Source organism: Nerophis ophidion, linkage group LG09 (assembly GCF_033978795.1).
Source record: "Nerophis ophidion isolate RoL-2023_Sa linkage group LG09, RoL_Noph_v1.0, whole genome shotgun sequence".
Lineage (NCBI taxonomy): Eukaryota > Metazoa > Chordata > Actinopteri > Syngnathiformes > Syngnathidae > Nerophis > Nerophis ophidion.
In genome coordinates this window covers 34,019,496-34,043,819 of record NC_084619.1, presented here as the reverse complement: position 1 = coordinate 34,043,819, position 24,324 = coordinate 34,019,496, and the positions used below count along the sequence as shown (strand labels likewise).

At 40.0% G+C, this 24,324-nt stretch overlaps 1 protein-coding gene across 1 annotated transcript in view; it reads left to right on the top strand.

Annotated features, from left to right (window-relative positions):
• LOC133559271 (gamma-aminobutyric acid receptor subunit pi) overlaps positions 1–24,324 on the top strand; it is a 161,214-nt gene that overhangs the window by 89,255 nt on the left and 47,635 nt on the right. The window contains exons 3-5 of the mRNA XM_061910877.1: positions 14,588–14,700; positions 20,913–20,980; positions 24,047–24,264. Of these exons, the coding sequence (XP_061766861.1) occupies positions 14,588–14,700; positions 20,913–20,980; positions 24,047–24,264 (399 nt within the window). The remainder of the gene's footprint in view (positions 1–14,587; positions 14,701–20,912; positions 20,981–24,046; positions 24,265–24,324) is intronic.

Here is a 24,324-nt window from a genome sequence, read left to right as displayed (position 1 = left end):
ACACCCTCCGACAACACACCAACGAGGCATGATGTCTCCAAGGTTCCAAAAAATAGTCGAAAAAACGGAAAATAACACAGCTGGGACTCGGTGTGTTCAAGGAAATAAAAATGGCGGCTGTATTACCTCGGTGACGTCACGTTCTGACGTCATCGCAAAAAGAACGATAAACAGAAAGGCGTTTAATTCGCCAAAGTTCACCCATTTAGAGTTCGGAAATCGGTTAAAAAAATATATGGTCTTTTTTCTGCAACATCAAAGTATATATTGACGCTTACATAGGTCTGGTGATAATGTACCCCTTTATGAATATCGGTTTGATTTCAAGTTTTCGGGACTTTTGCAATACACAAAAACAGGTACTAATAGTTAGTTTGTTGTAATTGGTCCCCTTTAAACATTATTTAACTGCTATATAGTTTTGCAATTGTTTGTGAATCATTACGTTTTCTACCGCTATTTTGTTCAATTTCACATTAGTTGGAGCCTATTGTGCCTGGCCAGAGGTGTGGTACATATTTTAGAACTGTCCATAATCCCTCTTAACCTCCTTTTAATTTTTTCACATTCAGCTCTGAATAAGCCTTTTTTTTTTTGAAGCAGTTATAATAACAAAAAAACAAATGCAAGCATGGAATCATTTTGATGGATTATTTGAGAATGTAACTAGGGTCACACTGAGAGCACTATATGTTAATACAGTGTGCCAGAGGCAAAGCATCGTCACTGCTGTCAAGAACTTGGTTTTCTTATCCTGAAACAAGAGGCTTCAAGCCAAGTGAGTGAGACTGGATGCAGCATAGCAACAAGGTGCTGGGAGCGACTTACCCAGCTGTCTTAGCTGATTTGACACAGTCAGGTGGATCGAGACCTGAGCCTCGCTAAGAAGACTTTTTGTTTGCCTTTCGTATGTAAAGAGACTTGTCACTTCCAGCAGTTCCACTCGGAGGCCTCAAGGTGTTTTCACAGATAGGACAGGCAAAACGAGAGTTGGGGATATTCTTTTTTATGGCATTATTATTAGGGATGACCCGATCGATCGGCCACTGATGGGTATCGGCCGATTTTCTTGAAAAACTATGTGATTGCCATCCTTAAACGATTGATGCCTTTCAATGCTGATCACAAATGCAGATCCCTTCTATCTAAGATAGTATTTATTTTTAGACCTCCAGCTAATTGTGTATTTCCATACCCAGTGTGGGTCATAGATTTAGACTTAGAATTAAACTTCATTTATATTGTCATTCAAATTTGAACTTTACAGTACAGATAACAACAACATTTTGTTGCATTAGCTCATAGTAGTGCAGGATAAAAAAGCAATAAGGTGTAGGTATAAATAAATAGATTCCTGCACGGATAAATGTTTTTCACGTTAGCATATGCATCCAGGTTTATGTATGTATGTTATATTGTCTTTATATTTTAGTAAATTAATCCATTTTGGGGGGAATTGAGGGGATTATTATAATGCGTTAAAGAGTCTTACGGCCTGAGGGAAGAAGTTGTTACAGAACCTGAAGGTTCTGCTTCGGAGGCTGCAGAACCTCATTCTAGAGTCCAGCAGTGAAAACAGTCATTGGTGGGGGTGGGAGGAGTCTCTGCAGATTTTATGAGCCCTGGTCAGGCAGCGGCTTTTTGCGATTTCCCGGATAGGAGGAAGAGGAGTCCTGATGATCTTTTCCGCCGTCCTCACCACTCTCTGCAGACTTCTAATCTGAGGCACTGCAGGTTCCAGTCCAGACAGAGATGCAGTTGGTCATTATGCTCTCTATAGAGCCTCTGTAGAATGTGGTGAAAATGGGGGGAGGGAGCTGTGCTCTTTTCATCCGACACAAAAAGTGCATGTGCTGCTGAGCTCTTTTTACAAGAGCTCTGTTGTGTATTGTCAGTTATCTGCACCCCCAGCAACTTGGTGCTGCTTACTATCTCCACCGCTGTGCCGTTGATGAAGAGTGGAGCGTGGCTGGACGGGTGGTTCCTGAAGTCGACGATGATCTCCTTGGTCTTTTCGACGTTCAGGACCAGGTTGTTGGTTCTGCACCAGTCAACCAGATGTTTCACCTACTGCCTCTGGTCCATGTCGTTGTTCTCACGGATGAGGCCCACTACTGTTGTGTCGTCCGCATAATTAACAATGTGGTTACTAGTAGACCTGGCTCAGCGTGAACAGCAGCGGACTCAGGACGCAGCCCTGGAGGGAGCCGGTGCTCAGGGAGATGGCACTGGAGGGGAAATGTTGTCGCCCACTCTCACAGAGGTGTCTGTCTGTGAGGAAATCAAGCAGCCAGTTGCATAGGGGGTACTGAATTCAAGGGGGGCCAGTCTGCTCACCAAGTGCTGCGGGATAATGGTGTTGAATGCCGAGCTGAAGTCCAGAAACAGCTACTTCCCTAAGTTAGTAATAATCACTTTAATTACCGCAAATAAACTGCATTTCTTCAATATCAAGATACATTATCGCTTTGTTACATAACGAGGAAGTAGCGTTTGCTTTTAAGCTGAATATGCCAGTATAGTGTTTTGCAGCACACCACAAAGGATGATTTACTATTATCCAAATACCCAATGCTAAACAGCGTGTGCAAACTATAAAATAGTGTGTAATTTTAGTCGGTGTGTTGATTTTGATCTACTAACACTGTGTGCCATTGAACATTGGTGCAGACTGCCTTATGTAAATTTGTTTTTTTGTGGGTACTATACGGAGGCATCACCACAAAGACACTCGATTATTTACTGCACATTTCTATAATGCTATTACCTGTTGCGCATTAGTATGTTTGTTTCATGGTCCACGTCTTGGACCATGTCATATTCTGGTTTTGTTTCTGTTTTGTTATCACAGCCTGTTTTGTATTTGACGTCTTTAGTTCCCGGTGGCACTTCCTGGTTTGTTTCGGTTGCCTAGTTACGCATTTAGTGTCACCTGTTTCTGGTTTTTGATCACGCGCACCTGCCCTTGATGATTTCTGCCCCTATATATGCCTGTCTTTGTTTGCCTTTTGTTCTCGGACTATAGTTTGCCTCACGCAACAGATGATGTCGCATTCCTGCATTGTGGTAAAGTACTTTTGTTATTCGATTAGCTTCCAGGCTATTTTGTTTATTTCCTTGTCCCTAGTTTACATACTAGCACTTTCTGTTCTTTCTAGCTCCTATGCTAAGTTCTGTTGGTTTGTCTATAGTGCCTTGTGCAAGTGTTTTTGTTATTAGTTCGTTTTTGTAGTCAGAAATAAATCATCATTCCTACCTTTACGCTGTGTTCCATCTCCGCTGCACCACGAGAACGCAAACACACGCCACGATGCCACCAAGACGTCACAGTTTGTAAAGATGCAGCAGACATGTACCATATTTTATGGGCCCTTTGGAAGCAGTCCTGCAGTGCATCTACATTGAAACCATTTTTTTTTTCTTCAGTGCGCCTCTTGTGAAAAAGAATATGCAAGAAAATACATATTGTAACATTATACATTAAGACATCAATTGAAAATATTTAAATCAGCCCCTTAAAGGAGAATTGCACTGTTTTTGGAATGTTACCTACTGTTCACAATCAATATGAACATGACGACGGATAGATTTTTAAAAATGCATTCACAATATTAAATACATTTGATCAAAAGTCTGCTTACAATGGAGCCGGCGGGAGCCACTCTATTCTGCTTATAAAGCCCTTAAAAATTATCCAAACATCTTCCTTAAGGTTAATATATTAATATTTACCTATTTTGCTAATTTTTGGCATAAATTTCAAAAACTCATCACAACGTTCGCTTTTTTTTTTTTTTTACTTACTGCAGCGTATATAAGAGACAACAAACATAATTCAGCATCACTTACTGTATAAGGTCTGCTGTCAATAGGATGCGGAGTGCTGGGATGTTAATATGTCCCATTTAGATGAAGGATTACTCTTAATCCTCTCGAAGAAAAGGAAAGTGAAGACAAGCATCTTTGTGTGTCATTATCACCATTTCCGAGTCTAAATGGGCTGTCAAAGTGTACCAACTTGCCGGAAAACATCCTCAGCCGAGAGGCATAATATATATTCTACAATAAACTTCCAAGGAGCAGGGAAGCGAGGAAACAGCAGACAACTCGATGATATAAACATAGGCACATAAGCTCATGATCACAGCGCCCCTAAAAACAGGTAGTCTGCGTTAGCGCTTATTATAAAAATATCATTAATACTTGGTTAATATTCAAGTCAGGAAATGCAAATGGAGTATTGTTGGCACTTTTTGGATGTTTTTAATTGGGTTTTACAGGCTGAAATGAGGACCTCCCATTCACTCCGCTGTAAGCTGATTTGTCTTCTTTTGCCAGAGTAAGTCATTATATTTGCACTTTCTCCTTCCAGTAGTGTGGTAGTTGTGATGATTAGCATATATTCCACATATTCATGAAGACAGAAACGCTAAATGGATTGTGCTCCTTATTCTGCTCACTAAAAGGACGCAATTCTCAGTGCACATGTTGAGTAAATTGGCTTTGCGTTTGCTATGAAGTTTGCACGTTTTAGTACACACAAAGGCCTTATACCTTGAAGGCCTACACCCAAAATCCTTATACTATAAATAGTGTACTTATTACACACTTGCTTGGTTATAGTTTTAACTACCAAATGTGGAGGTGTTGAAATTGCCACGTACAATCGCTAATGCTTATCAGTCATATGCAGTGACGTGTGGTGAGGTTAATGGCTGGTGAGGCACTGACTTAATCACAGTCTTATTTATAAACATATGAACCCTAAAGAGTATCGTATTCACCATTTGATTGGCAGCAGTTAACAGGTTATGTTTAAAAGCTCATGCCAGCATTCTTTACACATACAAACTGTAGCACACAAAAAATCACATTTCATAAAAAAAACATTATTATGGTCTTACCAAAGCTTATAAATGAAGTCCATGCGCCGCTCCTTCTGAACAAAAGCATCGATAACTTGTTTATAGAAGTCTTCCTTATCTTTTTTTCAGTTTTAAAAGTATCTCTGTCTTGATGGAGATCACTGTCTGAAGCAAACCTTTTAGCTCCGGCGTTGGTCTTCCTTTAATTATTACCTCCTGCTTCGATTGAAAGTCCAGTTTAGAAAACTGTTTTATTTTAGATATGTAATCATCCATGTTAAAAGTCCAGGGGAGCGGAAAAAATAAACGATCGCTGCCGCTGCATTTGACTTGCTAACTGTAGCTTGTTGTCACTTATTCTGCAGCCGAGTAATCGCAAGAATGATCCCTGGGATCACTAGCGCCCTCTACCATGAGGCAGGAGAACTGTGTGCCTCACCCTGTGCGTCTTCGCAGCCGTTTTATGATTGCCCAGCACAAGAAATATGTTACACGCATAGTTGTTGACAAAATACACTGTACATTATATACCTCCGCTAACTAAACTATGGAAATGTATAATATAATTCATATAGCAATACGGTCTCACTGCACAGCAGCCAGCAGTTAGCAGAGTCATTGCGCAATCCATGGTGAGGCTCAACTGGCTGTGACTCACCGGAAGTCTCTTCTTAGTATTTGAACGGCAAATGGGAAAATTCAGTGATTTTGAATAAAAAGAATCTAAAACTGGTAAAGTTAAATGGAAAAGAATTTTATAAAGTATAATCACTGAATACATATAACAATTTAATTATTATTTTTTTTGTTTTTACATTTTTTTCTTTCCATGATGGCATGTGATTCACTGCCTAACATGCCTCCCCTGACTGCACGTCGCTGGTCATATGTATGTAAAAAAGCCAATGTAAATTAGCATCATGATAGCAAATTGTGGAAAACTGGAGCCTTACTTTAAGTTTGGGGCATTTTTTTTAATCAGGCATAGTTTCTTTGTAAGCCCGGACATGTGTTGTATTACATAGAGACGGTTTGAGTCTATTCAGAGTGCGTCTTGAGTGATTGGTTGCAGACTAAACACAGGCTCGAACACTTGACGATGAAACAGGCATGACATCACGCGTGACAAATATCGCACTGTTTTTACTTGAATCGATACCCAGAATTCAGTTCTTGCCAATAAAAGTACCAAATTTGGTACCCATCACCAGCTGCAACTCATTGAATTAAAATTACATCAATTAAAAATACATTGAATTTTTACTGCATCAACATTGTGAGTGTGGTGCCTGAGATGTTAAATGCCTAAATCCATGAAAAAAAGAGACTGTGTTTGCTCTCCCTGTAATTATTTAATTTCAAATTACTGCTGTTGTTTCAATTGATTCAACGTGCAAGCCTTTTTTAAAAACAAGAAGTATTGCTTGGTCAGTAAGTGGAAGTGTTGCATTCATGATCTACTGCACACCTGGGCAATTATTTTGACTCTGGCGCAACATTGACAGAACAAAATGAAAGTGGGGACCGGTATTTCCATGTTCTCCCTGTGACTTTCGTGGGCTTCCTCCCACCTCCAAAGATATGAACCTGGGGATAGGTTGATGGGCAACACTAAATTGTGAATGTGAGTGTGAATGTTGTCTGTCTATTTGTGTTGGCCCTGCGATGAGGTGGCAACGTGTCGAAGGTGTACGCTACCTTCCACCCGAGTGCAGCTGAAAAAGGCTCCAGCACCCCCCGTCACCCCAAGAGGGACAAGCAGTAGAAAATGGATTAATGGGTATATATATATATATATATATATATATATATATATATATATATATATATATATATATATTAGGGCTGGGCAATGATTAACATTTTTTATCGAAGTTAATCGCACTATTTCTCTGATTAATCGCGATTAACTGCATTGTATACGCAGAGCCCAATAATGAATTCAAAAGTAGTGTGTAGTGCACCTTTATTGGAATATTCTCCCACATGAACAAAAGCGCCAAAACATTTGTTGTGCAAACACAATTTGAATCAGTCCTTGTTAAACAGTAGCAGTTAAATAGCATATTTTATGAAAATCCACTCAAAAAATGTAAATACAAACATTTAAGATTATTGCCACTGCCAGGGTATTTAAGTTATCCTGTTTGTTATGGAAAATAAATATCATCTACATACAAATCTCTGAGCCACAATCATAACATCTGAACAGGCAATTTCTGAGGTAACAGCAGAAACATTTTTTTTATCAGGGATCTTATGTTTAAAAAACCTATATTATAGGTAGTGGGCTGTTTTAGGGAATGTTTGCTCAAATTATCCGTAATAGCAATATTAATAATGTTGTGTTTATTCTGCGTAGTGCACTTAGAATAATTATGACCATATCTAGGAATTGATATGATGGGAATTTTCCGATTGTTTGCTTGGTGCTTTGATAAACTGAACGCATCATATACATGGTACTATATTGTGATGTTATGAGCCAGGGGAAAAAAGAACTACACCTACCCAGCATGCAACAGGAGTGACGAGCATGCGCGGTAGCCCGGTATAGGTTGTGTCTCCATGACGGCATCTTGTATGTTGTGATATGCACGCTCTGAAAGCAAACGTTAAGAACTCAGCCAACACGCCTTGTCTGCATTATTCATAATTAGACAGACAACACATATACTCCGCTGCTTCACAGGCCGCTGGATGTAGCCGGCAAAGTATTCCCATGCTAGCTAGCCGGTCTAGCAAGCACGCGTCATTCAGTCCAAAATGGCCCGATCTATCCACATTCAGAATTGTCTGGCGGTCGTAAGTGATTCCGGAGTGACCACGCTTTAAGCCAGCCATGAAATTTGCAGAATTGTCCGGTATTTTTGCCAAATGTTCCATCTTTACCAAGAGCCCCTCGATGCCGAAGCCCTTCCGGGCAACGCCATCTTGTTAAGAAAAGGCGTTAACAAAATAAAAGCATGTAAACAACATACGCAAATGTGCGATAAAATATTGGCGGCGTTAATAGATTGATGAGTTAACTTGTAATTAATTTGCCCACTCCTAATATATATATATATATATATATATATATATATATATATATATATATATATATTTATATATATATATATATATATATATATATATATATATATATATATATATATACACACATACATTTATATATATATATATATATATATACATACATACATATATACACACATACATTTATATATATATATATATATATATATATATATATATAAATGTATGTGTGTATATATGTATGTATGTATATATATATATATATATATATATATATATATATATATATATATAAATGTATGTGTGTGTATATATATATATATATATATAAATGTATGTGTATATATATATATATATATATATATATATATATATATATATATATATATACATACTCACACACATCCATCCATCCATTTCCTACCGCTTGTCCCTTTTGGGGTCGCTGGGGGTGCTGGAGCTACACATGGACGGACGGCAGCGTACACCCTGGACAAGTCGCCACCTCATCAAAGGGCCAACACAGATAGACAGTCAACATTCCCACTCACATTCACACAATATGGACCCTTTATACATATATATCAACTTAAAGTGTTGCACTTCACTCAAATAAAATGCAAATGCAGTGGCCGTTCACTTGCTTGTTTGTATACATAATTCATTTATACATAATTATTTTGCAAGAAATGACAGGAATATGGAAAACACTGCAGGTAAAGTTTTCTATATTCCTGTTTTTTCTTGTAAGAGAATTATATATAAATGAATTATGGATACAAACAAGCAGGCGAACAAAAAATAAGTGACCCATGCATTTGCATTTTATTTGAATAGAGTGCAACCAACACTTATAGTTGAATTAACAAGAGGAAACATGTTCTGCTCATATTTTTAACATTCCAGCAAATGTCAATAAAACTTTAGTAACCAACATATCTGTGTTATGTTCCTCACCATGAAGGAGAGTGTCCCAGGTGTGTGGAAGCATGTATACCCCCTCATCCCTGTTGATGGGCTCGGTCCCTCGCTTCCTGATTTCCATAGCATCCTTGATCTATCGCTTGTATTAATGTGTTTCTCATGGTATAACTTTTCCTTGGGTGCCTGTTGTTGTGTTCCGAAAGTCAGTCACATCATCTGTGGGTTAATTTTAAGTTGTGGCTTTATAATATTGCTTTGTGTCGTTTGTCTTTGTTGTGGCCTTTCCAATCGTGCTGTAGCTAAAGTTTTTGTGTTGCAATTAATGATATTGTCTTAGACCCTGAAAGGGACCAGCGGAGGAAAATGGATGTATGGATGGACATTTGTTATGACCTTTCTCGACCACCGAAGCCATTCGCCATTTTTGTTCGGATAACGTCACAGACGGGTAAATAACGTCCTTATTTCTAAAAGTGCTAAACTTCTTATAAAGTATGCCGTTTTCCTATTTCTAGTATCGATAAAATCAATCAATTCCCTTTTAAAATGATCTTGGATCAATTGAGGAAGGCAAATTTGCCAAACATCTTTACTACAACCATAAGCCTCTGATTCTACGTTTATACTTGTGGTATACAAAAGTCTCATCGAAACATACGACAAACTTCCTCCTACTTTCCATAACATTGAAGAAGAAATGACAAATTATAAACTCTGTGAAGAAGCCGAGAACTGTTTTGTTTTTTTTAACTTAATTTTTAAAACGTCATGACTTGATTCAGACATACAGTAGATATCTCTGTTGAAAAATGTGCTCACCTTAGGAGAAATCAATACATACACACAAACAAATCAAAACAAAATATGATTGTGGGAATACTTTATTTCGTCCTTGTTGTCATTAAAGGGTGCCTCTATACCAAACGTATTCAGTGCATTACTTTTTCCACATTTTGTTATGTTACAGCTGTCATGATCTGTGGTCCGGATCATGTTCTGTTTAGTTATGTTCTGTTAGTTTTGGACTCCCTTAGTTCCTGTTTTGTGCACTTCAGGTGTTTGTTTTGGTTATCCATCCATCCATCCATTTTCTACCGCTTATTCCCTTTTGGGGTCGCGGGGGGCGCTTGCGCCTATCTCAGCTACAATCGGGCGGAAGGCGGTGTACACCCTGGACAAGTCGCCACCTCATCGCAGGGCCAACACAGATAGACAGACAACATTCACACTCACATTCACACACTAGGGCCAATTTAGTGTTGCCAATGCAATCAACCTATCCCCAGGTGCATGTCTTTGGATATCATGGGTGCTAATTGGTTTCACCTGCCTCTGATTATTGCTTTGCACGTTCACCTGCTGTTGAGCACTAGTCAGAGAACTATTTATCCACGTTGCTCGCCACAGCTGTAGTCCGTAGCTGTCCGTCCTGCATTCCGGGAGAACAAACCCCGACACGACCCGCTACATGTTACAGAATAAAGCCACCCTCCGTTCTTCCGCAAACGGACCATGAGGTGATGGAGACGCGCTGGTGAAGATGGAAGCCAGCCAGATAGGCGTCTTTTCGCCGTCAAGACGCTTCGTTCCCCCAATATTCCTCAAGCAGCCCAGTCTTCCTTGCCGCCTTTGGTTGGTAATCCAATCCATTACTTTGCCAAACAGTTCACAGACCGGGCTATAAGACAAATGGAAACGCGCGTCAAAGACATAGCTACGTCGTCCCCCTTTGATGTCGTCACTCTACCGGCAGTTGGTAATGATGTCAGAGGCATTTTTTTTCAGTCACCTCTGCCACCAGTAACTCTAACTCCGCCCCTAAGGACTCATGCCCCGCCCACGTCACAGACTTTTTCTTTCTGTCCTCCCACACAATCCCAGGTGAGGGGGGGGGGGGCGTTTTGGACAATTTAAAGGGGAGGATTCTACCCTTCTACTTTCCTCCCTCAACCCACCCCTAAAGACGATTCCAGACCGCAGTCGGTGTGGGCTTCATTGTTTGTGGTATGCAACTGTCACTTTGGTGTATTCCTGTGCTAAGTTGTTGCCTTAGCTTCCCGTGCGATCGGCAGGTTTTTTTTGTGTTTGTTTATGTCTTTTTGGTACGTGTATGATTAATAAATAATCTCCTATCTCACGCTGTCGTCCAGAGCTGTCCGTCCTGCATTCCTGGAGAACAAACCCCGACCCGACCCGCTACACGTGACAACAGCCTTATTCCAAAATGGAATAAATTCATTTTTGTCCCAATCTACGCACAATACTCCATAATAACCCATAAGGACTAATATTTTGAAACTTTTTTGCAAATGTATTGAAAAAAACTAAGTTATCACATACTGTAAGTATTTACAGCCTTTGCTGGGCAGCGGCATCCTGTTTTAACTGATCATCCTCAAGATGTTTCTACAGCTCTATCTGAGTCCACCTGGGGTAATTCAGTTGGTTAGACATAATTTGTAAAGGCACATACGTGTTTATATGTAAGATCCCACCCTTGAGTGCATGGCAGAGCACAAACCAAGACTGATGTCAAAGGAATTGTCTGTAGACGTCCGGAACAGGATTGTCTTGAGGCACAAATCTGAATGAAGGGTACAGACAGATATATGCTGCCTTGAAGGTCTCAATAATGAGCATAGTGGCGTTCATCATCCGTAAATGGAAGAAGTTTTGAAACCAGCCCCCGACGCCCTCACATCCCCCACACACACACACACTCTCCACCGTATATAGTATAATTTTACGGCATTACATTGCAAATTTACAAACATTAAAGGAAACAACACACCGGCCGTTCGTTGTCTCCCACCGTGATTACAGTGATTCCAAGGGCTACATACTCTTCAACATATTCTGGTAAAAAAAAAAAGCATGTTTCCCGGGGGGCGCGTGTGACCTCTGGACTGCTCTGTGGACAGAGAAGACCCTTACAGAAGGACAACAATCTTTGCAGCAATCCACAAATCAGGCTGGCATGGTAGAGCCATGGAAGCCATACCTTAGTAAGAAGCACATGAAATACTCCCACAACATTACATTCCCCGGTCTAATAAGACAACGATTTAAGTATTTGGCGTGAATACCAAACATCATATTTGGAGGAAATTTAGACAGCGCTCATCACCAGGCCAATACCATCCCTACAGTGAAGCATGGTGGTGGCAGCATCATGCTGTGGGGATGTTTTTCAGCGGCAGGAACTGGGAGACTAGTCAGGATAAAGGGAAATATGAACACAGCAATGTACAGAGACATCCTGGATGGAAACTTACTCTATAGCACTCCTGAACTCACATTTAGGGCGACGTTTCATCTTACAGCAGGACAACCCCAAGCACACAGCCAAGATATCAGAGGAATGGCTTCAGAACCACTCTTTTCATCCTTGAGTGGCACAGCCAGAGCCCAGACTTCAGTACAATGAAACTCTTGAGAAACCTGAAAATGTTTGTGCACCAACGCTTTCCATCCAACCTGATGGAGCTAAAGAGGTGCTGCAAAGAGAAATGGGCGAAACTGCCTGAAGATATGTGTGCCAAGCGTGTGGCATCATATTCAAAAAGACTTGAGGCTGTAATTGCTGCTCAAGGTGCATCAACAAACTATTGAGCAAAGGCTGTGAAAATGTTTTAACATTGTTACCATGTTACCATGGGGTATTTGTGTACTATTTTGAGGACAAAAATTGATTTATTCCGTTTTGCAATATGGCTGTAACATAACATGTGGAAACAATAAAGCGCTGTAAATATTTTCCCGAGGCACAAAATCATACATAAAAGTACTGCATATCATATATCTAAGTAAATTGTCCACATCAGCCATTTTCTCCATTTTCCATACATCGTTTATTGTGTCAAGCCACAGATTCCTATTAGGAGTTTCGAGTTTATCACAGTGTCCTGGCATGGTCCTGTATTAGCAGTAATAAGCACCTCAGCCAAAGTCGTTGAATGTATTTATTTTTTTTCATTTTCACAACATAGTATTACAGAGTTCCTCACTAAGAATTAGGGTTGCAAAGGGGTGGAAAGTTTCCGGTAAATTTCCGAAAACTTTCCAGAAATTTACCACGAGAATTTAGGCTCGGGAAGTTTGGAAATATTGACCATTTTATGATTATTCAAAGTTGGACACCGTCCATGGGAATTATTGGGAATATATGGGAAGTAATGGGGAATAACAATAATTATATATTATTGGGCACTTGTCTATACGCTGCTGCATCTTTGTGGCATTTTTGACGTAGCTCTTTGCACAGTATTTGCAAATGTACACAGATCAAATACATTTACCCCAGTAATATCCTCAAAACTTACCTGACTGGATGAAGTGCTTGGGCTCAAATACTAGTATGGCCTCAATAGCTGTGCTGTAGTGTGTAGCATGCTGGGAATTATCCGTGCACATGATGGAAGAATGCCCTGCACATGTGATGGAGGAATGCACAGTGAAGGGTTAAATTTCTATTGAATTTGCATTAAATCAGGTTGTTTTGGATAGTAGTCATGCTGCATGATCTAACATGTTGCATTCAATGTTTATTCCCATTAATTTTCCATTAATTCTCGCTAAGTCCCCTTTTTTCCCATACATTCCCGTTATTTCACATGGAAAGTTTCCAACTTTGAATATTCCTGGAATTTTGCAACCCTAATAAGAACTCTTTTTTGAGACATGCAAACTGTTAAGCGTTTGCGTCATAGCTGATGACGCAATTGTTAGCGCTGAGTTTGACTACTTTCTTTTTTTTTCATTACATTTTTAACAGTGATTTGTCATTAAAAGGAAAATCCCATATTTACCCTCATTTTTCTTTCAAATCTGTCATTCTGAAATGGAAATGTTGATGTATGCTTTAGAACATTTCTACAGTTATTAAAGGGTTCATGAATGGATTTGAACTGTATATTATTGTTCAGCTTAATGACAACAATGTTTTGCAATGATCAAGAAATTGCAAGGTGACCGGTAAATAAATTGTTCTTTGCTTTTGAATATGACATTTTGTGTTTCCAACACGGCATTTTGACTATGGTTTTAGAGGGTGTTGTGTCGCCATCATTTTGCATCTTGCTTTTCAATTTCACAAATGTTAGTCGTTGTTGAATAGAAATGACAGAACCTGATGCTGTCAGCGTGTATAGGCAAAACGACTCTTTTCTCCACACATGGCTTAATCTCTGCTCCTTCATTCCCTTCTTACATCAGAGCATTTGCCCAGGAGCTGCATTTTCTTCACAAGAAAATCTTCTGCCTTTAGTTCACGCCGTCTCCACAAACACATACAGCTGAAAATGAGAACCTTTTTCTTTGTGCATGCTGCAATTGCTGGCAATATCTTCCCACACTCCATTGAGCCTGTAAGGATAGCACTCATACAATAAAAGACTTCATTTCTTGAAAGCGACAAATTAAAACACATGAGCATGGGAGATTGGATGGTGTGGATCAAATATTCTGAAACCAAGTGAGTGAAAACAATTGAAATGAGCCTTTCATGTGTGTGCTTCCTTTTCACCGTTTCTTTAAAAAAAAAAATCCAATTTACCAATTTGTATCCTGCTGTGTCTTCTCTCAGCATGTGTTTACAAGATTTGTAGCAGCACTAACCGAATACGCTATAGATACAGTACACAGTCAGTTTGCAAGGGAGACAAAATGTATGTTTGCAATGTTTGCAATGCATAAGCGTGACAAATTGTATAATAATGAAGACAATCTTACTAATTGTATTTATTTCTGTCCACCTCTAGGTTGTTAGAGAACACCATGCTCAATGCAGAAGTGAAGGAAGGAGAAATTTTGCCTCCAACCATTCAGAAGTTGATGAAAGGATACAACAAGTACCTGAGGCCCTTTTTTGAGAGTAAGATAAAGGCAACAACATGTAGCTGCACAAATGGCTTGGGAAATTGTTATTAAAAACAAAGCTTGCTGTGATACTCAATTGGTTTATCATATAATCCTATAATAATTAACAACTACTGTATTAAAGGGGAACTGCAATTTTTGGTGAATTTTGCCCATTATCCATAATCTTGTTGTAAGACATGAACACATGTTTTTTTTCCTTTTCTGTGCATTCTCGATAATGAAAAAAAAAAACGCTCATAAGAGGCAGCTCACAATGATGTGGATGCAATTTATTTCGCCTGTAAAAACCTTCAACCCTGTTTTATATACCGTGGTGGTCAAATGTTTACATACACTTGTAAAGAACATAATGTCATGGCTGTCTTGAGTTTCCAATAATTTCTGCAATTCTTATTTTTTTGTGATAGAGTGATTGTAGCACATACTTGTTGGTCACAAAAAATTCAATTTATGTTTCATTTTACATCATATGGACAAAGATAAGACCTTCTGGAGGAAATTTCTGTGGTCAGATGAGACAAAAATTGAGCTGTTTAGCCACAATATCCAGCAATATGTTTGGAGTAGAAAAGGTGAGGCCTTTAATCCCAGGAACACAATCTACCGTCAAGCATGGTGGTGGTAGTATTATTATTGGGGACGGCGTGACGAAGTTGGTAGAGTGGCTGTGCCAGCAATCTGAGGGTTACTGGTTCAATCCCCACCTTCTACCATCCTAGTCACGTCCGTTGTGTCCTAGGGCAAGACACTTCACCCTTACTCCTGATGGGGCCTGGTGAGCGCCTTGCATGGCAGCTCCCGCCGTCAGTGTGTGAATGTGTTTGTGAATGGGCGAATGTTGAAATACTGTCAAAGCGCTTTGGGCTCCTTAAAAAGGGTTAGAAAAGCGCTATACAAGTACAACCCATTTACCATTATGTTTTGCTGCCAATGGAACTGGTGTTTTAAATGAGACAATGAAAAAGGAGGATTATCTCCAAATTCTTCAAAACCTAAAATCACAGCCTGGAGGTTGGGTTTTGGGCACAGTTGGGTGTTCCAACAGGACAAGGACACTAAACACATGTCATAAGTTGTAAAGGAATGGCGAAATCAGACTAGAATTAAAGTTTTAGAATGGCCTTCCCAAAGTCCTTGCTTAAAGGTGTGGACAATGCTGAAGAAAGACGTCCATGTCAAAAAACCAACAAATTTAGCTGAACTGCACCAAGAGGAGTGGTCAACAATTCAACCAGGAGCTTACCAGAAGCTTGTGTATGGCTACCAAAAGCGCCTTATTGCAGTGAAACTTGCCAAGGGACATGTAACCGAATATTATGTATACTTTTGACCCAGCAGATTTGGTCACATTTTCAGTAGACCCATAATAAATTTATAAAAGAACCAAACCTTATTAATGTTTTTTTTTGTGACCAACAAGTATGTGCTCCAATCACTCTATCACCAAAAAATAAGAGTTGTAGAAATTATTGTAAACTCAAGACAGCCATGACATTATGTTATTTACAAGTGTATGTAAACTTTTGATCATGACTGTACATTCTGCAAGTATGTATGTAATGTAGGGTCCACAAGCACAGTCATCCATCCATCCATTTTTTACCGCCTGTAGGACTGAGGTACAGTGTTACCTCACTCACGAGAAATAGGTGGTGTCTCTTGGCTTTTTTATGCTTTAGTTCGTGGACATAAATTTGACTTGTGAACTTCCCCACCGTTAGCCCCTAAACATCCTGTCTTACTTGCTAGCATTAGCTTATAGCTAGAGAATGACATAACGTTGTATTCTAACCATTGGAAAGGAGATAGTGGATGTTAAAGAGAGTGCTTAGAAGAACAAGCGGATGATATTCATTAAATTAAAGAAACAATCAAAAACACAACCAACCGTGTGGCCAAATTGGTGAGGCTATTTGAGCGCAACAATGCCAGATTTTGTGCCAGCAAGAATGTTACAATGAAATATAAATTGCGACATTCATTCTCTTGGAATTGACTTTTCAAAAGACTCGACAAGACTGTATCTGACTATGCTATCCAGTTTCGTACCCTCGCCACGAAGAGTGACTGGAATTCAGCTTCCTTGTTGGGCGCCTTTAGTCAGGGTTTGGACGATTGCATAAAAAGCCACATAGTGTCTATTGACATTCCCAAGGACATCAATGAGCTCATTGCCCTTGCTATCCGTATCAAGAGGAGACTCAACAAACAACGAGAGGATCGACACTGACGGAGGGGAATCCCACACGGAGGGGAATCCCACACCCATCTTTCCATCTTCCTGCACATCCGGGCCGCCTTCCATGCAGCTCTTGGAGGAACCGATACAGCTTGGAAGAGCTGCATCAGTCGAAAGAGGTCAGCATTTGCGACTACACTTCTGCCAGTAATGTGGACAAGTCAGCCACAACATCACCCGGTGTCCTGTACGACCTGCGATTCAGCGGCCACGTGAGCAGGTATAGTTCAATGCTCCTAGTGGGGTGACACTGATGTTGGCTCTTCCTCCACCGTACTCATTGCCAGCGTCTGTATCTTTCAGGTATGCTGTCCTGGTCTACCTACAACCTAGACAGTAAAACTTGAATTGATTCTGGACCTGATGACTGTTTTTTAAATGAAGAGTAGGTCAGGATACAAATAATATACCTGTGTTGCCGCTTGAGATAACCAAAGTTGTACACTCACTAGACGGGCGTCTGCTGGCCAAAACAGCATTTCAGACTGCTTCTCATACCCTTCGATTGTCGGGGAATCATATAGAGCACCAATTGTTTTGTCCTATCCCTGACAATTGGAACTTGTAGTGCTTTCTCATATGGTTCATCATGAACAGTCCACATATTGACTGGAAAAAATTTAATATTTTTAGGTGGAGTGTTTTTTGCCATTCACACAGTCTTAGATTTGCACGTCTGTGTCTCCATCCGATTGTTAATGTAATTCCAGAGGAGGTCGATCTCTTTATTGTTCCACATATGTACCATGACTTGCGTGAGGTGTTCAGCGAGGAACAAGCTACGCCATTACCCCCGCATTTACTTTCTCGGTGCCTCCCTCCCTACATCTTGCCTTTTTAATATATCCAATCCAGAACGTGAGGCTTTTGAGCTATATATTTTTAATTCTCTTGCGTCCTTCTTCCTCACCATTAGCTGCAGACCCTGTATGGATTATCGGGCACTCTGTTGTGGGGGCCATCCTCTCTAAGCGCGACTACTCCTGTGGTGAAATACACCCCTGTGCCTTCTTTTCTCGTTGCCTGACTTCGGCTCAAAGAAATGATGACCTTGGCAACAGGGACATTTTGGCCGTAGTATTAATTAGCCTTGCAGGAGTAGCACAATCTCTTGGAAGGCTCTCAAAGACCAATCACTCAATTCACTGATCATAAAAACCTGGCCTACATTCATGCCACCCAAAAACTAAATCCCAGACAGGCACGGTGGGCATTATTGTTATCCAGATTTAGTCACACCCTGACTTTTTGTCCAGGTTTCTTGTATGGCAAGCCTGATGCACTTTCCAGGTTACACTCCCCGGTGGTGGAGGATAACCGTCCCCCGGTAGCAATTTTTCTTGCATCTCAGATCTTCAGGGGCCTCCGGTAGGATGTGGAACAAGAGGTGTAGGCGGCCTTTAAGGACCCAGCTGCTCTGGCTGAATGTTCTGTTGGTCAGCCGTTTGTCGGTCCCAAGCTCCACTCCAATACATTATTCTGGATCCACAATTACAGACTGGCAGGTGTTAGCCGTACATTTTGTCTTTTGGCACAGCTGTTTCGGTGGCCTTCCATGAGGGCAGATGTCAAGGAGTTTGGCAGAGATTGTTCTGTCTCTTCCCGCAAAAAAAGCCCTCTCACCAGGCTCCCGCTGGACATCCAAGACCTCCCTCCATCCCTTTTCGACCATGATCTGACATTGGCCTGGTCTCACAGCACTTCCGCCTTCTAACGGCCCCACTGTCGTCTTCATTTGACCCATCATCCTGATCAAGGATGATGGTCAAATGAGGACGACCCATCATCCTGATCAAGGATAATGGGTCAAATGCAGAGGATAATTTCGCCACACTTTGTGTGTGTGTGTGACAATCATTGGTACTTTAATTTAATCATGGTCAATCATTTTTTTTAAAAGGCTCACTTCACAGCCCTACCCAGGCTACATGCTCCATTGTATCCCCGCAGATGTGGTCCCCGACAGCGGCCCCCAGTTCACATCCGCCATCTGGAAGGCCTTTTGCAAGGCAGTGGGAGTCTTAGTCTGTTTGTCCTCAGGGTATCACCCGCAGACTAATGGCCGGACAGAGCAAAGAAACCAGGATTTCGAGGCCACTATCCACTGTATCTGTCTTCAACAACCTGCTTCATGGTCTCACAACCTCCCCTATATCGAGTATTCCCATAATTGGAGATGGCAAACGCGACTTGAGCTTGCTCGGTTTGGAAAGCGGCTGGCTGAAGCTCAAAATGGTCAGAACACTGGACAGAAAAGGCTCTGACATCACCTGAGTCACAAGAAAAAAGCTCCGGGTAAAACAGGACGCTATTAGCAGGAGTCTGCGTGTGACGAACGGATGCCCCAAGCTGGAGCAAGGCGGCAATGGTGGTAAGTTGGACTTCGATGGTTTCCATCCAAATCTCTTGGCGTGCAGCAAGACCGCTCACACCAGCACCCAATTCGGTGAGATGTTTCTCCTGGTGGTGCGTACATTGGGCATGCTCATGGACAAGCTTTTTTAAGGGGGTCTGTCTCTGCGGTGTCCATGTCTATGGTGGGATCTTTTGTTAGGATCTGACCACAGGGACCAAAAGGAAGACTGCAGAGAAGATAAGTGAAGTGATCAAGGGGGAAATGTAATTCTAAATGTGACAAAAAACTAGTGACACTAGTGGGAGAAGCTAGTGAAACGACAGAACTACGAAAAAGAGAAAGACAGAACATATATATATATATATATATATATATATATATATATATATATATATATATATATATATATATATACATAAATATATATCTAAGGATAGAGTAAAACGAATATCAGGAAGGCTGGGGTAAGAAGTACCAAGTAATCATCTATCTATCCATTTCTACCGCGTGTCCCTTTCGGGGTCACGGGGGGTGCTGGTGGCTATCTCAGCGCTATATCAGGCGTGGTACACTCTGGACAAGTCACCATCTCACACTAAACAAAAGACAACAAGCTGGAATGACATGAAACAGAGGCAAAAATGGTGTGGAAAGAACATGTTGGGGCACGAATCAAAGATCCAACAGCCCAAGGTGAATCAGGTTGGCTTAAATGCCATCACGGTGATTGTGGACAGGTGTGCGCAGGTACTCCTCCCTCCCTTGGTCGTCATGGTAATGAAACAGAAAGAAAAATTGTCAGAAAACAGGAAACAACTACTTGGAGAAACACAAAGAGGAAATGAAAAACATATATATACAGAACAGCATGTCGTACAATATACATTTTTAGGTGTATGCTTTATTTTAAAGTAAGGAAAATTACTTACAGTAAATCTGGGCTAGATGCAAACTGTGTTTTACTAGAAATGTATTACATCGGAGGGGGAGTTGCAGTAGGGAAAATCTTAATTTATTTGTTTAATGTAGACTTGCTGGCCTATTCTTGTTCCTTCTGTAATTAGTGGAGTCTGTATTGCACGGTATATTTAAAAATGGATCATGAAGAAGGTCTTTCGTGCCGAAAAATATTCCATTGTTCAGCTAAACAGAGGACACTTAAACACCCTATGAACTTTGGTACAATTGGGATTGTTCTGACTTAATATAAATTATTTCTTGCTATTTCCTTTTTTAGCTGCAAGGAATTTTCAAAGATGGCAGAGCTTTATTATGTGTCCACACTGTCAGACTTGTCTACAAAACATCCTAACCCATTACAGTAGAGAAACAGAAGGCACCATAGACACCCGCTTTCTTTTTGAAATGTTAGAAGTGATACAGTAAGTAGTAATTTTTAATTGTGATAGAGGGAAAACAACTCTAATTCCTGGATGATTTCACAACGAATGATAGTTATTAATTGTACCAAAATATAAGGTCATTGGTACTTATGAGGATAAGGTTTTGGATTACCCATAATATTGTATCATTCAGTGACATTAAAATAAATATGCAATTAATATATGAGACACATGCAAAAGAAAACTGTTTATATTTTTTTTTCTAGATGGTCCTGTTACCGTTGGTATGAGCTTGGACATTGCCAGCATTGATACCATTTCAGAGATCAACATGGTAAGACAATATTTGTTCATCAATCTATGCAAAGACAATGCTTGTTTTTTTATTTTTTTTAGGACTACTCTTAATATCTGGCAGTTAGTTTGCATAACTGCATGCTTTAAGTGTTGTATAACTGACCAAGTGAAATAACGAATACAATCTTACATTTTTCCACAATAAGGCAACCAGAATGAACATGGATAAAATGTGTTGTGGATTTCAATAAAAAAACAAAAACATTACAATTGTTTAGAAAAGTCTCTGTTTTCTAAATTGGTTGTGAGAAATTGCTCTATAGTACTCCTGCACTACTAACTACAATTAAGTATCACATACATATCAACAACAGCAGTAGAATAGAGCAACACCAACACAGTAGCATTACACGCAAAGCTACTTCAGTATAAAATAAATTAATAGGTAAGAAAGTACCCAATTTGCTTTGTATCTAAGTCTGATCTTCACATAACTACTGTGACTGCTGGCCCTCGGATTACCGTAAAAACACTTACTGTCATTGACAGTAAGACTGTAGGAATCTAACTGTAGGAATGGGCTAAAACACTCAGTACTTTTCTATGCACTAAATTAGTCCTCAAATAATTTGGCTCAAAATGATCCAGAAACAACTTAATCTGATCGTGTTTGGCTTTGGGAGAATCAGATTGACACACTAAGATTATGCGATTGGAAACCAGTTCCTCACTACGATATCGACAAGCGAAGAAGAACAAGCCGGTGGGCAGTTTAGAACTGATAACACCAGGGGTCCCCAAAGTTTTTGACCCGGGTAGCGATATTGGGTTAAAATAATTCTGATGCTGGCCAGGCTTTGTGTGTGTGTGTGTATATGTATATAAAACATTTATTTATGTGTTTATTTATTATTTATTTAATTTAAAAAAAATGTTGTCTTTTCTTTTTTCTTTCTGTTCTTTCCTGTTCCGGTTCGGCTGCCCCAAACACTAAATATTTCCATTTGATAAAGTCAAATACAAATAAGGAAACACAAGAAGTATCCCACGGTTCTCTTTTGTAATGTTAATCAGTACAGTATTGAGCAGATTGTAGTGCCTACATTTGTAGATGATGGCGGGCCGAATCCGGCTCACATTGTCTAGTTTGGGGACTCCTAAGTAGTTTACACCAAAAACAACAAAGTAAATTCACAGAAGCTGAAATAAATCTATATTTTTAAATTCATGTTATAAAAACCTACCCGTCTAGTAAGTGTCAGGATATTCTGAAAGAAGACACTTCAGATACTGTACGTGACATGACGCTAGCCCGTCCCGGCCGGGGAAGAAAAAAGTCTCCTAACAGGCATATTTTGACACTAACCCATGTTTGTATACAAAATGAAATCAATACATAAAAATACATGTATGTTTTGTCAATCAGTAGACAACAATAATAATAGCAATAGCAGTCCTTTGAGGCATTTGTGACTAAGGACTATATATTTAAACTTTAATTAATCGATTACAACACTTTAAAACAGCATCGAGCTCATTCATTCAGCTCATCCACAATTGCCTTATTCATACTTTAGTTTGTGATGTAAGAATTAAACGTCCATGTACAACAATTCAGACAATGTCATTGAAATGTAAGACAGCAATTAAAACACTGCATAGTTTGCATTAAAATGATATAATCCAAGCAGTTCACCAAAAATAGCGATATTTTTCTATGTCTGTGTTGATCATAATAACCACATGTGTCATTGAAACACACTAAAACATTACCAACAACACGATAGCAGTGGAAAGCTGTAGGTATCGGTTGGATCCGGAGCTTGAGAGCTCCTATAGCACCTTAGTGGAACAAAAGCCACATTGCGTTTGGCAAACAGTTGTGTTAGAGATAGATTATTAAAACTGGGACTTCACATGAGGGGTAAAAATTTAAGAAACTGAATTATTTAAAAATTAAGACAAATTTAGTACAGACTGATGAACAGAAAGAGCGTTTTACTTCAAGAAATAGAGAAATAGTCCTCCTCCAATAATCACCTCTTGATTGCTGCCCATCCATTGCCGAGCTCATCAGAAGCCATGAATTGATGACATATCACCCCAGAATGTAAACAAATTATCTGGACAATTGCTATAACTCACCCGCAAACAGCAGTCATGCACAGAAAACTTATGAGCAATGAAGACTACTAACTACAATTAAGGTGCATGTTACAATAAAATAATAATGTGTAACTAGAAAATTTGGATGGGCTTGCTATCTGTGCCCTGGACCTCTGGTCAGGGGTTGCCGGAAGCCGCCGAGTTATTAGATGGTGCCGAGTGTCTGAATCCCTGAGTTTTAGGTGTAACTGGACAAGACAAGCCACAGAGCTAGCCTAAAACAGTAGCATGTTTACATAAAAATGCTAAAATTTAGCATGTGTGCTCACGATAGCATGATAACAGTCAGCATGTTTCATAAACCAAGTTTTACAATGCACAAGGTGTATGGCTGTGGAAATAAAACACCTTCAAGGTTTGTCGTTGTCATCCCATTGGGTTGAGTTTTTTCTTGCCCTGATGTGGAATCTGAGCCGAAGATGTCGTTGTGGCTTGTGCAGCCCTTTGAGACACTCATGATTTAGGGCTATGTAAGTAAACATTGATTGATTGATTGATTGATTGATTGATATTTAACAACTGGACATCTCAGTTATCGTTATGAATTGTTAAAGTTAACACAAGGGATTTTATTATTTGAGTTTCGGAATCAATTGCTAGTTATGTTCAGGGAATTGTTAACATATTGATTCAAATGTGGAGTGTACTCACCTCTACTTGCCACACTGATATACAAACACACAGTAGCACACAGCAAGCTGTGCTCTCTGACATGGAAGCTAAGTTGCTGACTTAGGTAATTTCTGGACCCAATTGCTTTAGGCACAAAGGGGCTAAGGGACCTGACACCATCAATATCCAGCAATAGAAAACAGTTTAAAAAATACACCGGAAAGTCATGGTTTTTGAAATTATTGCTTGTCGGTCAGCATATTTGGACATGCCTAGCAAAAAAATCCATTGGCATTGTTATAACCTTTGTGGCACAATCTTTCAGGACTACACAGCCACCATATTCCTCCGGCAGCGCTGGACAGATGAGCGTTTGGTTTTTGAAGGCAACAAGAGTCTGAGCCTCGACGGACGGCTCGTGGAGCTCCTCTGGGTACCCGACACCTTCATTGTGGACTCCAAGAAGTCTTTTCTTCATGACATCACCGTGGAAAATAGACTGATTCGCATCTTTCCAAATGGAACCGTCCTTTACGCACTGAGGTCAGATTGCGGACATAATTACTGGTTTATCAGGTCGTTGGCTGTTTTTTTGTTTGGATG